Source organism: Haliotis cracherodii, unplaced genomic scaffold (assembly GCF_022045235.1).
Source record: "Haliotis cracherodii isolate W230 unplaced genomic scaffold, xgHalCrac1.p SCAF_13, whole genome shotgun sequence".
NCBI classification, from domain to species: domain Eukaryota; kingdom Metazoa; phylum Mollusca; class Gastropoda; order Lepetellida; family Haliotidae; genus Haliotis; species Haliotis cracherodii.
This window is the reverse complement of record NW_027266268.1, coordinates 31,260,640-31,279,059: the sequence shown is the minus strand read 5'-3', so window position 1 is coordinate 31,279,059 and position 18,420 is coordinate 31,260,640. Positions and strand designations below refer to the sequence as shown.

General features: G+C 37.9%; 1 protein-coding gene across 1 annotated transcript in view; it reads right to left on the bottom strand.

The window, feature by feature from the left end:
• Positions 1–6,128: 6,128 nt before the first annotated feature.
• LOC139459836 (heparan sulfate 2-O-sulfotransferase 1-like) overlaps positions 6,129–18,420 on the bottom strand; it is a 216,436-nt gene continuing 204,144 nt past the window's right edge. The window contains exons 7-8 of the mRNA XM_071241541.1: positions 10,208–10,365; positions 6,129–7,880 (exon numbers count right to left, since the gene is read on the bottom strand). Of these exons, the coding sequence (XP_071097642.1) occupies positions 7,660–7,880; positions 10,208–10,365 (379 nt within the window). The 3' untranslated portion in view covers positions 6,129–7,659. The remainder of the gene's footprint in view (positions 7,881–10,207; positions 10,366–18,420) is intronic.

Below are 18,420 nucleotides of genomic sequence, written 5' to 3'. Positions count from 1 at the left end.
TGATTGTGACGCTTTTGGTTATTTCTTACAATCAACAAACTACTGTAGAAAACTCACACACACCACTAGTCTTAAACTTGGGAGACAGTGACGCTTTTGATTATTCCTGATAATAAGCAAACTAATATTGTAGCCTCACACTCATCAATGGCTTAAAACTTGTGGAGTGATTGTGACGCTTTTGGTTATTTCTTACAATCAACAAACTGCTGTAGAAGACTCACACACACCACTAATCTTAAACTTGGGAGACAGTGTGATGCTTTGATTATTCCTGATAATCAGGAAACTAATATTGTAGACTCACACTCATCAATGGCTTAAAACTTGTGGAGAGATTGGGGTACATATGTTTCTTGCTATTTCTTACAACCAGCAAACTGATGAAGTAGCCTCGCACCCATCACTGATGTGAAACTGGAGACACTGATCCGTTTGGGTTATTTATCCCAATCAACAAAGCATAAATAAACCATGTCATCATGCATGTCAGGTGAGCATGTGAATTGAGTTTAATGTTGCCTTTAGCATAATTCCAACCATATCACAGCTGTGGGACACTAAGATTTTGCTTCACACATTGTTCCTGTAAAGGAAATCAAAACCCAGGGCTTCAGCAAAACAGGCTACAGGCTTCAAGCAGGATGGTAGCAGTGTGACAACAGATGGTGATGGCGCCACTATATGGCTGAAATAATACTGAAGCTGTTAAATTTTAACTCACACACTCAATGATGATACCATGGGACACATCATAGTTAAAAGTGGATGGCATTATCATTAAACCGCCAGCATGTTGTAAGAAATGACTGGGCCACTGTAAATTGAAAATGCCCTCATTTTGCTTGACGACGGGCCAATATCAGGCCCATTCTGTAAGGTGACGTCATATTGTTGTGCAATAGTGACATCATCTGGTTTGTTCTATGACGTTTTCATATTTGTAAAAGCGGGTCAGTGACCTTTGTTGTGTGTTGATTGCAGTAAGTGTTTCAAAATCGATATTGCTGTTTATTTTTATTTGATAACGAATTCTATTTTTTAAGCTGTCTTGTCCGGCAATTAATGGAAGACCTCAGGCTTCTGCAAATGATACTAGTATGTCCTGAAAAATAGTGTTAACCTTATATTAACATGGATATCCTACACAATACACTCGAAGCTGACCAGTCCTTGTTTGATCCCCTTAATGCTGAGTGCATTGTGGGGAAACAAGTACCCTCTTTTAACATCTTTTGGTGTAACTTGGGCTGGATCTATGCACCAGACCATGGAGGTAGTCAGCTGGAAAGTAATTCATAACTTGATGTGACTGTTGTAAAGTAGGTAATGTTTTGTTAGAGGATTATGTTACACTTGCTGTGCAGATAGAAAAAAACCAAACTCTCTTTTGAAAAGTGCTAATGTCAGAATCGACAAAGGACAATTGTACTGGAAGTTAATGTACTGTTCAATATGATGACACAATCTATCAACTGTGAAGAGTATACATGTAAATGGATCTTTCTTAATGACAGATACAGGCAGTGCACATTGTAATGTTGTTAAATGTTGCTGCTGCTTGGTTCCAATCAATGCCCTCCTCTTCTGAGATTCTGTGTTGAATTACACCATCACAACACACATACAAAAAATGGTTTAAGATGAAATATCTTTAATTGCAGTGGACAATAGCCCATAAAATACAACCTTACCATGTGACTTGGTCACATGACATTGATCACCTGACGTACATGACACTGATCACATGACCTGTCACATGACAATCACATAACCCATACACTGCATGACTTCCACATGACATGTTGAGAATCAAAGACTGAAGTTCATAGACCTTTTAGGATTTGAAAATAGTTCTGGTGATAACTATGGCTTTTTACAGGAGTGAGGCAAAAATTTGATTTTGTTGTAATTACAATCACCACATAAATATACATCGATCCACCATAATTAAAGCTTTGACTACAGAAATCTGAGGTATGTTTTATGATTAGAGCTATACTAAGATCACTGAGCATGAATAAGGATTGATATTTTTCAACATCTAAAGCGAAACATTGAACAGATTCTGCAGGCTACTGATGACTGAAAGCAAATTTCATTCTAAAGCCCTCAAAAATGTTTTTGTGTCAATTAAAGGAAGAATCAGATGATCGCCTCCTAAATACAAGAACAAATTTATACATCAAATGTACATATCATACACACTTCATGGCACATAATATTCATATGACTATAGACCAACATGGGTTCATAATTACCCTCATATATCAGGAAAATAATGATATATAGATTTACCTGAAAACAATAAGAAATAATGATTCATCTAGCTCCAAAACAAGTCATTCCTCATATCAAACTGAGCAAATATATAATCAAAGAGGCAGATGATCTTACAAAATGGCCACCACACATTTCTAAGATAGATACATATTTGGTTCAAAAGAAAACAGCATTTTCTCTTACTTTTTCAAAAAGCTTGTGTTGAAGAAAGAAACCATGGAAACTGGAGTGAAAATTGAAGAAGCTAGATGAACATTGAGAAGAAAAATCCCTTACAATAATTTCTTCAAGGATAAGAGTTCAGCAGCTTTCATTCCCTGTTTACAATGATAATAATTACAGAGTACATGGGAATACATTGAACTTGGATCTAGACTAATGTGGGTTTCATGAGGTCTTCACCATCTTCCTTCCTGTTTGGGGTCTCAGACCGCCTAAAAAGGAATCTCACTATTTAGCTAAGAACATACCAAACATGTCTAAAAGTCCTCCAAGACAATGACATGTGGTATATAATAATAACAACAAAACTCTCTAACATTTTCATTGTAATCTGTGTACATGGGTTCTGTCAAGAACTGCTTATTGTCTCATTGCAGAGAGAAAGTTACTGTACATTATAGCTAAAATAAATAGAATTATCATTAAACCATTCACATGTTATCAGAAATAAGCGGGCCACTGTAACTTGATAATGCCCTCATATTGCTTGACGACGGGCCATTATCACGCCTGTTGTTAGGCGATGTTATAGGGATAGGGAAAGGTGACGTCACGTTCATTTGTGACGTCATCTGGTTTGTTCTATGACGTTTCCATATTTGTTACAGTGGGTCAGTTAAATTCGTGTTGATTGCCGTAAATGTTTCAAAACCGATGTTGTTGCTTATTTCCATTTCATAACAAATTCTATCCATTTTAGCTATAATAATGGTAACACTATTTTTCAGGGCATTATCAGTTGCAGAAGCCCTCGGTCTTTTTAACTGCCCTCCTTCGTCGGGCAGTCAATGGGAGACCTCAAGCTTCTGCAAATGAGAATGCCATGAAAAGAAGCGCTACCCTTATAGTATCATTACATTAGTTAACAATATGAAATGCAAGTTTCATGGACAGTGGTAAAGTTGAGAGATGAACACATGCTGATACCATATGTGGTCATTACTTGGCTTAAAGCTTTTAGAATGGTCACATGACCTTGAATCACAGTGTGTTGTTATCTCCAGGGCGACACTAACTAGAAGTCCTGTCTCGATATAGGTCAACATTTCACAAAATATTTACACAGTAATTAAATATTCAGACACACATTCATCATGTACAAAATCCTTCAAACAAACTCACATGTAGCCTGTCATGTATAGAGCAGCCTAAACAATCATTCTCTCCCATTTGGACTGTACTGTACTAAGATTGTATGGAAAATGAGGAATTCTTGATAGTGAGTGAGTGAGTGAGTGAGTGAGTGAGTATGGTTTTACGCCGCTTTTAGCAATATTCCAGCAATATCATGGCGGGGGACACCACAAATGGGCTTCACACATTGTACCCATGTCGGGAATCGAACCCGGGTCTTCGACGTGACGAGCGAACGCTTTAACCACTGGGCTACCCGACCGCCCTGAATTCTTGATGGTACAATTTCTTTTTTCATTGGTTATTACCATTATGGCAGAAATTCTGGAAATATTGGAAGTCTGAATTTGTGAGATGTAGCTGAAACTAAATTATGAAGTCAAAGTTGACATGCAAGATCATGTAACCAGCAGTGAAAGTGAGTGAGTGAGTGAGTGAGTTGGGTTTAACGCCTCTTTTAACAGTATTCTGGTTATATCATGGTGTGTCAGATTAATGTGGGAGGAAAGCCTGAAGTGATGCAGGTCTCAGATGTTTACCACTTTGGTGAAACCCACAAGCATGGGTATGGTGCTGGCAAACCTAGAAACATAATCATAGGTTTCTGGCGTGACCAAGAGGTGCAACTCTGCACAGCGAATTGACGCGCCTTAGACGACTGGGCCATCTCTGCCCCCAGCAGTGAAAGTATTCAATAACTATTTCCTTACAGTGTTGTTTTAAAACCTGTTCTGTATCTGTACTCCAGTTATTCAGTTGCTTACCATCATGAAGGCCATTCTGCTACAGAATGGAGGCTATCATTAAGAAAGCATAGCGTGTCCTGTGTCAGATGATTAGCAACTATCAGAAACACTAGGGTGAGTGAGTGAGTTGGGTTTTACGTCGCTTTTAACAGTATTCCAGTTATATCACGGCGTGTCAGGTTAATGATTGAGGAAAGCCCGAAGTGATGCAGGTTTCAGACGTTAGCACTTCAGTGAAAGAAACACTAGAAATCTTGAGGACTGAAATATGGATTATTGGGCAACATTGTTATAAAATAAATATACCTAAATCAATCATCAATCAATAAATAGCAAGTTTCCTCTTACATAAGGATGCCCTAGCTCTGTTTGGCATTTTGTCGTAAGATTTAAGGACCACCAAATTTCAAAGCTCAATGTGGCTTTCAGCTGTTAAAATTTATAGTACTATAAATGTTGAAATACATACACCTATACAAAAACAGTCATAGGGCTAAAATGGAAGTGCCTTATATGTCTTAAATGTCATATCAAGGCAAACACCATAGCATGGAGGCAAGTCAAGTCTTCAATGAGGCTGTTTGAGGATTTGTGTTCCAATGACCTTTCACTCAATGCTCACATCCTCAACTTGGTCATAACCTGTCCCGTCACCTATACACCCCCACCTCTCCTGCATACATCCAGGATGCACATGCACCCTTGCAACACATCCACCCTTGACTCTCATGCACCCATGACTCACATAACCAAAATAAATGCATTTCTTCATCAGAATAAAACACCTGTACAACCTCTCCTGTAGTAAATATACACACACTGCTCACACCTTCAAACAAGGTCATGGCCTAGTAATGACCCTGACCTCATTCAATGACTGGTAAAGTCCAATGTTTTACATTCTTGAACATACGATTATTCATTCGGCTGTTTGTTGTCATCCTAATATATTACATTTTTCACAAATGACATCGAGCTTGAAGTCAAAGCCACAAGATCATATCGTTTGTAACAGTTCCTTGAAGTAACCTTCAAAGTTAAGAAGCAGTCCCTGAAGGAATCTCTGGGCGAAGGAGAATTCTTCAGTTTTGTCTGCGATTACACAATTTTGGATTCCTCCAGGGACTATCAGTATATGCATATAATACAGATGATTGCCAACATACATGTTAAAGTTACTGGCTGGTGAGGCTCTGAATGTCAGACCCCAAACCAAAATGACAACACAAATATATCATGATTTGATTCAGTTACAAAAGAGAACTATTTGATTGTTGACAAGTGGCAACAACACACTGCCATTTACACCACTTCATCAAATTCACCTCAAATCAGAGGTAACAGTGTGACAATTGTATATTCACTGAAATGTGCACAGTAGCAGTGTGACAGTATTCACTGAATATACACACTGCAACAGTGTCGCTGTGATATATTTCACTGAATATTACACATAGTAAGTGGTATATTCACTGCATATACATATACTAACCGGTATATTCACTGAATATACACACAGTGTTACAATGGTTATTCACTGAATATACAAATTGCAACAGTATAACAGTGTTACATTCACTGAATATACACATAGCAACAGTGTTACATTCACTGAATATACACATAGCAACAGTGTTACAGTCACTGAATATACACATAGCAACAGTGTTACAGTCACTGAATATACACATCGCAACAGTGTTACAGTCACTGACTATACCCATAGCAACAATGTTACATTCACTGAATATACACATAGCAACAGTGTTACATTCACTGAATATACACATAACAACAGTGTTACATTCACTGAATATACACATAGCAACAGTGTTACATTCACTGAATATACACATCGCAACAGTGTTACAGTCACTGACTATACACATTGCAACAGTATTACAGTGGTACATTCACTGAAGACCTGCTGGATGACCTGGTCCACACATTGATGATGACCTGCATGATGCCCTCAATTCTCAAATGATTGATTGGTGTCCAGGATAAATAAAGCAATATTCATAGCCAGTTTGCACAATAATAAAAATATGACATTTATGAATAAAACTGGAATCAGTTCTGTGGCTCTTACAGAAAAGCAGTAGAATCTATATTTCCAACAATGAAACAAAAACCATTCAGCCAATAGCAGTTAAGTTTAACGACCTTCACCCTATAATGCTGTGCCATATATACCTGTATGTCTCATGCGTGTAACGCAATATTTACTTACATCAGTGTTACTCTGACTTCACCTGCATAATCCACCAGCACACTTCCTTAATACCTGAATGTGATTATGATAGTTATCAACTATTGACAGACCATCACAGCTACAGGAAACATGGCTTAAAAGGTCAACTACACCCAGTCAATATCAGTATAGGAAGGCTCCCTTCAATATTTCCACTATCTTCATTGGTAGTTGCTGAGAGCAGTCTTAAAAGACATGATTCTAAACCACCAAAATATATGGATATTTTACATTATATTTATTTTTTTTACTATGCTTCTTCAAGTTAAAACATTCATTAAAATATACACCTTAAATGAAGTGACACAGTCAACGTGGTCAGTTATCACCCCATGGTCATCTAACATATACTACGAAATATATTTTTGAAATGTGATTACATTGTTTCATTATGGTTTCATCACATGGAACAGACAATTTTTGAAAGGAATTGTACATCTGACAAAAGGGAACTGATGAAATGGTTCTGCTTCCCACTAAGGTCCAGTAAATACAGTGATAGAACCAGTCCATCCTTTTTGATACATTAGAGTTCTCCCTAAAGCCATGTTGATTCACTTGTCTTGCAGCACAGGAAAGTCCTCTTACGGGATCGGGTGGTCAGACTCACTGACTTAGTTGATGAATGTCATCGATCCTAATTGCGTGGATCGATTGTCATAATATTAATCACTAGATTGTCTGGTCCAGACTATATCATTTACAGACCGCTGTCATATAGCTGGAATATTGCTGAGCGTGGTGTTTAACAAAAAACCAACCAACCTCTACTGAGTATATCTTATTTCTCATACTACTTTTAGGTATTTCCACAGAACTAATAAAACATCATAAAAAGGAGTACTGTTATGTTGAAAGTTACTTGACTCAAGGGGAAAAACCTCTTGCACGTCTTGCTCAGACAAACAGAAGTTATGGACGAGGATAACCATTTCCCGGGAGAGTCTTACTTTAGTTGAATTTGTTTCTAATTATCTACTTAAATCCTTTCCAATTAACCACATGTCCCTAATATCAGTTTCATCTAGGCCGAATTTTTTCATAGGTAAAACGGTTTCCCTTTTCAACATATTCCCCATCTACGAGGTCAAATGTCTGATGCTTCACATAGTGAAACTGTTGTACTGCAAACTCATAGAACTCGTTCTCCATCCGCCATATTGGTGACTCCTGAATTCGGGCCAGGGTGTCTGGTTTGGGAGCAATCTTCTTGGTGGTTTTCCGCAGATGGGATTTGCGACCTGAAGCATAAACACATTTTTATCAACATTGTAACAAAATAGAGAGGCATTTTGTTGGGTAGGAATGCAATATTGTTTTCATACATATGTGACAGTAAATGTGTTGGACACCACTGATCATACCTGTATGCAACAATGATGCCAGGAGGGTGAGGTTTCACTACGGTGTCAAGCCTCTAAATCAAAGTGTCTATTCAGCACAAAATGCAAGTCACATTATTACAATTACTTGTCTCTTTCAAAAAGCCGACCCATGAAGATCCGGGGTAGAATAGGTCTTCAGCAACCCATGCTTGCTGTAAAAGGTGACTATGCGTGTCGTAAGAGGCGACTAAAGGGATTGGGTGGTCAGGCTCGCTGACTTGGTTGATGCATGTCATCGGTCCAAATTGTGTGGATTGATACTCATGATGTCAATCACTGGATTGTCTGGTCCAGACTCGATTATTTTCAGACCGCTGTCATATAGCTGGAATATTGCTGAGTGCGGCGTAAAACAACAAACAAATAAACACAAACTATCAAAAAGCCATTAAAAATCATTATAATATTAAAATATATATCATGACGATATACAGACATCATCCTTATAAAAAATCAAAAGTCACAAATACTTGTCCTAAATCTGTCAAACACAAAAATATGTGAATGCGATGTGGGAACAATTGAGGTATATAACTGTCCAAGACATAAATATCAGAGCCCCAATCTACATGACAATTTAGCCCTGTGACTACAGGAAGTCATCAAGATGTGGAAAATGGCAACAGAAGGGAAACAAGTAGCATATTACATTGTTGTCAGAAATAATCAGGTTAAAAAGGAACATTCTCACCACATCTACATCAATTACACATTACAAATTTGAAATTCAACAGTGGCACATCATTGCTTAAGGTGGGAGTATGATTTTACCCTACTTCTAGCACTATTCCAGAACTATCAGAACTTCAGAAATGGGCCTCACACATTTTAGTGGAGAATCAATCGGGGTCCTTGGTGTGGCTTGTAAATAATTTAACTACTAGGCTGCGCCACTGGCCCCTTCAGGTAGAACCTTATTAAATTATCACCATGACATGTTGGTGCTAACAAGTGGATAATATACCACATATGATCCAGGACTTCAAAAGTCTGGAGTAGGATATGACCAGAACAAATATGCAACTGTATCACAAAACTGTAGATTTTTTTGATAAACAATAACAAGACCAAATTGGTGTTAAGCCTGACAAAACGATATCCCACAATGTTTTCAAAGAAGCCCAGATGGTTATATACAGATACATGGACATATGATCAAAGCTGCATGAAAACAGAGAACAGGCATAGTAATAGAAAATTTCTATCTCAATCCCAGCTATACTGTGTCCATCATGTCTACACAAAACCATGGCAATGTTTCATCAGTCATCAAACTCATTAAAGTAGAGCTGTTAAAATAATCACAGCAATAAGAACACTTTGGGTCCCGGGTCACACATTAGAGCAGAGAACAAAATTACTCTGGAAAACTGAGGATGGACATACTGAATTCATAAACTTTCAACCAGAATACAAGCACAGTACATAAGAGATTTATTTCACCTATTTACAATGATGGTACAAAGACGGATCCCACATGTCCTGCAGATTTTCACCAAAAATGACAAAAATACAAACAATAGCTGTGATGATAAGAGTGATGAGCATCAATTTGGTTCGGCCCATCTGAACATTCCTGAACTAATAAGTGGTAAGCTTATCTTCAGGCATGTGCTCTTGTTTTTGATTAACCTTCTTGGAGACTTTTGATGTTCTCTGAACCACTCCAACCAATGTCTTATGCAAATGTCATCTTGTTCATGATTTTTCATTACAATATGCAGGATGGGGATAAATAACTTAAGGGTTGAACTGCATATTGTAATGAAAAATCATGAACAAGATGACATTTGCATAAGACATTGGTTGGAGTGGTTCAGAGAACATCGAAAGTCTCTAGGAAGGTTAATCAAAACCAAGAGCACATGCCTGAAGATAAGTCTATACAAGGCAACTGTTCAATTTCTGAAATCTAAGTTTGTAGTTTAATGCCGCACTGAGCAATATTCCAGCTATATGACAGCAGCCACACACTTTCAGGAAAATAAAACATGGAGCCTCACCAAACAATAATGTCCAGATGGATAGCTGACTTCTTGTGTCACTGAGTTTATAATAAGTTTTATCTTAACACTGAACTATCATTCCCTCAATGGTTGATAACACGAGCAACAATCAATGGCATATTGGTACAATGACAACCAAAAATGCATTAACTAGATTTCACAGAAGACTCGTCTCACCTGAGTTGTACAGCTGGACAGCCCCTCGGAACATGCGTGGCAGAGTCGCCTCCAACACGGCAATGAAGTCACCAAGCTCCTCTGTTACACCTACCACCAAGTAATGATGGATGAGATTGTGCTTCGCCTGTTCTAGAGCCCACCTACTACCGGGTACCCTGTAAAACAGAAAGTTTGTCATTCAGAAACTACCTCCTGGTAATGATGGATGAGATTGTTCTTGGCCTGTTCTAGAGCCCACCTACTACCGGGTACCCTGTAAAACAGAAGGTTTGTCATTCAGAAACCTCCAGATCATGATGGAATAGATTAAGCTTTAACTGTTCTATGGCCTGCCGACTACCAGGTACCCTATACCAGGATGTTAGCCATTCGCTATTACAAACCACATGGTCCATAGAAGACAATCCGTCAAATTTAACAAGATGCAGAGTTGAAGACAAAAATCCAAGATGATCAAGTGCTATTGTTTGATATTAGTTATGAACTGCCAAGCAGAATTAAGAGAAGATGGATGGAACTGCTGTTATATGGTTTTAGGAAAAACGACCAAAAGCACATAAATTTCTTAAATTTTCTGAAGAACTAATTGTGCTCATTTCACATAGCTCAATCAAATGAATAATCATAAATTCAAATAATAGTTAATTGTGTAATGAAATTCACATGTGTTTTTTTTAAGATTACAACTCAATTTCCCTATCGACCTTATTCTGAACATTCCATAAATTTGAAAGATCCATGAGGTTAAAATTGGTAATCAGCACTTTTTTCTCACAAGAAATCAGCATTAGAAAACAAATCAATCACATTTGGCTGAGACAGAGGAAATTGAAAATCAAATCAGAACTCTTTCAAGCCGATTAAATTTCAGAGATTTAAATCTAAAATGAAACAAGACTACAGAGTGAACATGAAGCTATAAAACTATCTTCGACTATTGTGACCTGGCATTTCAGTTATTGTCCATTTTCTTAAACAACCAATCCATCACAAAACTAACACAAATTAGTTCCCTATCAATTATTTATCAAGATAATTCATCACTTGCTTCTCATTATCAATTTTGGAGCGGATGCCATGCTATTTTCATCTGAAATAGAAACATCTTGTCTACCTTGCTGACATAGAAAATCAAGTTGGATAATATCTCAGTTCAATCTCATCACCGTCATGTGATGAAGGGCTCGTCAGGAAAAGTATAGATGGTTAGTTTTCGAGACTTGCTGAAATTTTCTTTCATCTTTCTCTGTGATGGAGCTGGGAGGTAAAGGTGGAACTAGGCTGCAGTTGTCATCACGACAGAATAGGTGATGCATTACTGTTACTTGAGCTTCGTCTTACAGCTGAGTTGCTCGAAAATGACAGCTTGTGTTCAACTAGTGTCAGTTTCTATCAGCATTACAATGACAAAGTTATTCATTACATTTTATCATGCTCAGTATATCGGGTGATTTGAAATTGCGACTTTTATCATGTGTTTCATGTCATACACTTGCCAAATACCTTCACTGCCCCGGGGCGTGCATAGAGTTGCATGTTTCTTAAATGAGTAAACATTTTGTTGTACCAGCATCCATTTTTGTTCTACTTGTAAACTTCCCTCCATACATAGATGATTCAGATTTTTCTGAATTCAAAATTTAGAATTATACAATATATTGTGATACATATGGCAATACAGCCTTGTGCATCGCAAAATATTGTGATACACTTTAAACCTCCAATACCCATCGCTACTGAAGAGACAGAAACGGTACCAATTTGCTACACTTGATATTAGATTACTTTCCAATAAGTTCTGAAATAATACACAGTCAGTGAGTGAGTGATAGTCTTATTGTCTGCATACTTGATGGTGAAATATAACCACTTTTCTACACCAGTGTCCAAATACAGATTATGGCAGATAACAAACAACTTTAATCTCTCCTCATCTTCCTGAGTCAAAGGAGTCATCATATCCCAATTGAGTGGATCGATGCTCATGATGTTAATCACTGGATTCTCTGGACCAGACTCGATTATTTACAGACCGCTGTCATATAGCTGGAATATTGCTGGGTGCGGCGTTAAATAACAAACAAACAAACAAACATGGTAGGTAATATGATGGGAGAAATCGGATGAGTCAACAGGAGGTGAGGTGAGGTGAAACTGGGTTTAACGTCACGTCCAAGATTATTGCACTCATATAGTGACGTGCATGTACGCGTGTGTGATGGTGTGGCTGCTTGTACTAGTCCGGAGTGAGTGAGTGAGTGAGTGAGTGAGTTTGGTTTTACGCCGCTTTTAGCAATATTCCAGCAATATCACGGCGGGGGACACCAATAATGGGATTCACACATTGTACCCATGTCGGGAATTGAACAAAGGTCTTCCGTGTGACGAGCGAACGCTTTAACCACTAGGCTACCCGACCGCCCCTAGGCTGGAGTGATGCCGCTCTACCACTAGACCACATAGGTGGTCGAGTCAATAGGAGAGACATAGAAGGGACATAACCACAATAGCCACTGGTGATGCTACTATCGAGCCACAAAATTCCATTGTGGTTCGGCAATGCTGGAAATTTGACTTTATTAGTCAGGTAGTCGTGGGCAAATGTCCGAAAATCATGGCTTCAAATGCAGGACAAACTGTCAACACATATTGATAAATTAGCAAGTTATTTAGTCATCTTACACCACAGTTTTACACCGCACATCACAGCTATATAGTGGCAGGATCTCGAAGTAATCCCATCTCCACATTACATAAGCTGTTGGTTGTACGAGCAATGATCCATGTCACAGGTATGCAACACTTATAAATTGGAGTGAGTGAGTAAGATTTTGCAGTTTTTATCAATTTTTCACAACATTACAGGATGGGACACCAGTAACAGTCTTTGTACATATAGCCACATTGGCAATCAAACCCATTGTTTTGTGAGAGTGAAGTAAAAGTATCAACCACCTGGCTACCCCACCATCTATTGTGATTCTGGGTTAGACTTGGTCTTTAGCTACCCATGCAAGTTGCAAGAGGCAACTTAATGGATCAAGTTGTCAGGCTCAGTGACGGCATGTATCGTTCATGAGATTATTTTGGTCCAGACATTATTATTTACAGGCCGCCATCATATAGCTGGAATACTGTGCAGTGCAACATTTCACAACAAACATGTACACATGCATGCAAGCACACATTCGCGGACACTTAAAGTTCTCAAGCACTCCTCAGCCCTGGTGAGCTATTAAATATGTCAACAAAAAGTGTGACAGTAAACTTCCTGAAGCCTGCTTCGAGGAGAGTGTGATGAATGTATGGGAATATATTGCCATCTAAGTCCTACTTCATTAAATCTTTATGACCAGTTTCATTCCCTGTCAAAAATATCATTCCCAGAGTTTGACAATTTACCATATGTCATATTGATTAATACTCAGGTTACATGGACACATAAGATAGGTTGCTCAAGTTGCTAGAGTCCGGTTGCAGCAGCTTCAGGTACACACAGACAGATGCTACACACAAGCAGAAAATACAGATAATCCTTCTGTTCCTATCTATTTGTCTCTTCTCTGATAGAAGTATTGAGTAAACTCAAAAGACATTGTCTCAGCATAATACTGACAGAAGCACTACAGAAAAAGTGCAGCAGTGAAGAAAGAGGGTACAGTATATCACCTGATCACAGTGGTGTCATAAATTGGCTAAGGAAATGCCGAACTTGTGGTTGATGGTGTAAGCAGTGATGGATATCTGCACGCTTATGATACTCAAGACAGTCAGGTCACAGATGCTGGAAGCTTGTGACCCATCCCAATATCATCAATGACACCAATGCCTCCTTTCTTCTGCCTTTTACCAACAAGTATTGATACTTGTAATATACTCCAAACCCAATCCTCCTTTCTGATGCCTCTTACATTGAGTATTGATACTTGTAATATACTCCACACCCAATCCTCGTTTCTGTTGCCTCTTATAATAAGTATTGATACTTGCAATATACTCCACACCCAATCCTCATTTCTGTTGCCTCTTATAATAAGTATTGATACTTGTAATATACTCCACACCCAATCCTCCTTTCTGTTGCCTCTTATAATAAGTATTGATACTTGTAATATACACCACACCCAATCCTCCTTTCTGTTGCCTCTTACAATAAGTATTGATACTTGTAATATACTCCACACCCAATCCTCGTTTCTGTTGCCTCTTACAAGAAGTATTGATCCTTGTAATATACTCCACACCAAATCCTCCTTTCTGTTGCCTCTTATAATAAGTATTGATACTTGTAATCTATACTCCACACCCAATCCTCCTTTCTGTTGCCTCTTATAATAAGTATTGATACTTGTAATATACACCACACCCAATCCTCCTTTCTGTTGCCTCTTACAATAAGTATTGATACTTGCAATATACTCCTCACCCAATCCTCCTTTCTGTTGCCTCTTACAATAAGTATTGATACTTGCAATATACTCCACACCCAATCCTCCTTTCTGTTGCCTCTTACAATAAGTATTGATACTTGTAATATACTCCACACCCAATCCTCCTTTCTGTTGCCTCTTATAATAAGTATTGATACTTGCAATATACTCCTCACCCAATCCTCCTTTCTGTTGCCTCTTACAATAAGTATTGATACTTGCAATATACTCCACACCCAATCCTCCTTTCTGTTGCCTCTTACAATAAGTATTGATACTTGTAATATACTCCTCACCCAATCCTCCTTTCTGATGCCTCTTACATTGAGTATTGATACTTGTAATATACTCCACACCAAATCCTCCTTTCGGTTGCCTCTTATAATAAGTACTGATACTTGTAATATACTCCACACCCAATCCTCCTTTCTGTTGCCTCTTACAATAAGTACTGATACTTGTAATATACTCCACACCCAATCCTCCTTTCGATTGCCTCTTATAATAAGTATTGATACTTGCAATATACTCAACACCAAATCCTCCTTTCTGTTGCCTCTTATAATAAGTATTGATACTTGTAATATACTCCACACCCAATCCTCCTTTCTGTTGCCTCTTATAATAAGTATTGATACTTGCAATATACTCCACACCCAATCCTCCTTTCTGTTGCCTCTTACAATAAGTATTGATACTTGTAATATACTCCACACCAAATCCTCCTTTCTGTTGCCTCTTATAATAAGTATTGATACTTGTAATATACCCCACACCCAATCCTCCTTTCTGTTACTTTTTACCAACAAGTTTTGATATATGTAATGTTCTCTGCACTCAATCCTTCTTTCTGTTACCTCTTACATAAGTATGGATATGAGCATATTGTGAAAAACTTTCAAAATGTATTATTTCATGGCAACTGTGTCCGAGTTGGAGAGAACAAAATTTACTGCAACACTCAAATATCTTTCATGACATGAAGCTCAAAGCAGCAGTTGTCTGACTATCATACAGGAGATTTCCCAAGCTATGTAGTTCTTTCTATGATGGACATAATCCATGAGTGACTGTGTTGTCAGTTTTAGGTTTATCATGCAACATAACCAGTACAAGCTCAAGTTCAAAGCCAGGTCAAGACCTTGTACATTAGGGCTAGCTAGGCCACCAAGATGCCACAACTTTCTATGCCAGTTGTAATTAATCAATATTTGTGGCCACTAAAATTTCAATAAAAGCATTCACATTATTTTAACTGGGCAAAAACTAAGTTAGCTTTTAGCTACAGGGTTGTTGGATTTAGTGGCAGAATCCTATCATTGATGTTGATGTCAGGAAGAGAATTCACCAACACGATTGGTCATAATACAACTGGGCAATTTTATAGCTGCATTTATTGCTATTACCCTTTTTTTCAGCCATGGTTCAATAGTGACCGATATATTTATGCAGCCAGTATTGACTCCTAATTTAAAGTTCGAATGAATGGATTTGAAGAACATGCAAAACTAAAAGTTTCAGGCTTATTTTTTTTATTTTTCATTAAAACATTTCAACGAATCTATCTGAAATGCCTAAAATGTTTCCGAAAGTCATTTCATGATAAAACAAGTTCTTAGCAAAACATATACAAATGCACTGACTTCTATTGCCAAAGAATGAATGTTCCTTCAGAAGCATGGCTGTCTGGAGGTAATTTGTTAAACAAAATACCTAAAGGTGTCTGAAATATTGTGAGGTAGTTGCTGACAGCAACCACATGATTCTCGTAGTGAGCAATATCAACAGTAGCAGCGTCTGATAATATTTAGGAAATGAACACAGGTTTATAGCATGATGGGCTAATACCACAAGGCTACCCCGGTGTACACAAAGTTACTATTTAGAATTCAGTCTGCCATTGGTTTGTGTTTTGAGGCATCTTGTTGACTACTGAAACTGCTATTTAGACTTTTACAGGTTAGAACTCAAAAGCCTTGCTAGCCTGGGTAAAAGATAAAATACCTGTCAAAACAATCAGGAAATCAGGGAATTTGTACTAGCCTCAGGGTAATGGGCATTGTGTGGACCACTGAAACCATTGTTCAGACAGTTAGAATCCAGTAGCTCATTATTGAAGCATTGTGTGGATCACTAAAACCATTGTTCAGACAGTTAGAATCCAGTAGCTCATTATTGAAGCATTGTGTGGATCACTAAAACCATTGTTCAGACAGTTAGAATCCAGTAGCTCATTATTGAAGCATTGTGTGGATCACTGAAACTATTGTTCAGACAGTTAGAATCCAGTAGCTCATTATTGAAGCACTGTGTGGACCACTGAAACTATTGTTCAGAAATTTAGCGTCCCGTAGTTCATTATTGAAGCATTGTGTGGATCACTGAAACTATTGTTCAGACAGTTAGAATCCAGTAGCTCATTATTGAAGCATTGTGTGGATCACTGAAACTATTGTTCAGACAGTTAGAATCCAGTAGCTCATTATTGAAGCATTGTGTGGATCACTGAAACTATTGTTCAGACATTTAGTGTCCAATAGCTCATTATTGAAGCACTGTGTGGATCACTGAAACTATTGTTCAGACAGTTAGAATCCAGTAGCTCATTATTGAAGCATTGTGTGGATCACTGAAACTAATGTTCAGACAGTTAGAATCCAGTAGCTCATTATTGAAGCATTGTGTGGATCACTGAAACTATTGTTCAGACAGTTAGAATCCAGTAGCTCATTACTGAAGCACTGTGTGCATCACTGAAACTATTGTTCAGACAGTTAGAATCCAGTAGCTCATTACTGAAGAATTGTGTGGATCACTGAAACTATTGTTCAGACAGTTAGAATCCAGTAGCTCATTACTGAAGCATTGTGTGGATCACTGAAACCATTGTTCAGACAGTTAGAATCCAGTAGCTCATTACTGAAGCATTGTGTGCATCACTGAAACTATTGTTCAGACAGTTAGAATTCAGTAGCTCATTACTGAAGAATTGTGTGGATCACTGAAACTATTGTTCAGACAGTTAGAATCCAGTAGCTCATTATTGAAGCATTGTGTGGATCACTGAAACTATTGTTCAGACAGTTAGAATCCAGTAGCTCATTATTGAAGCATTGTGTGGATCACTGAAACTATTGTTCAGACAGTTAGAATCCAGTAGCTCATTACTGAAGCATTGTGTGGATCACTGAAACTATTGTTCAGACATTTAGTGTCCAGTAGCTCATTTTTAAAGCATTTGTGTGGACCACTGAAACTACTGTTTAGACATTTCATGAGCTTGTGTCTTAAGACATTTTATAGATCCTTGATTTCCCATCCCCATTCTCATGGCCACCCAGAGAACCCCATATAAGAAAAATGTTCTCCCACTGTGAAATCTGAAGTAATAACACAGGGGAGGTGTAGGGACAAGAGACAAGATAATTCTCCAAGTAAACAACCCACCCACATTTTGACATTCAATCCTACCCAAGAATCTTCAATTGATAACAAAAACCCATTAGCAAAAACCTGATTTATTTTTCTGCTTAACAGGTTTTTACTGCTGTTATCGTCTTTGTGTAAACAGTTTTATTAACTCTCCTGCACATATACGCAGCCTTGATGATGTTTCCCTGTGGGCGACACAGGCTTACATAAACAGATTTATACTTTGTCTCCTTCTTTTACATTATCTGTAACATAGCAACAGTATAGAAAACTGCACATGTATTTAATATTGCCATGCTTGAATGAACCAAATCAGTTGTGAGAGTACAGAAAATCATAAAGTCGTGG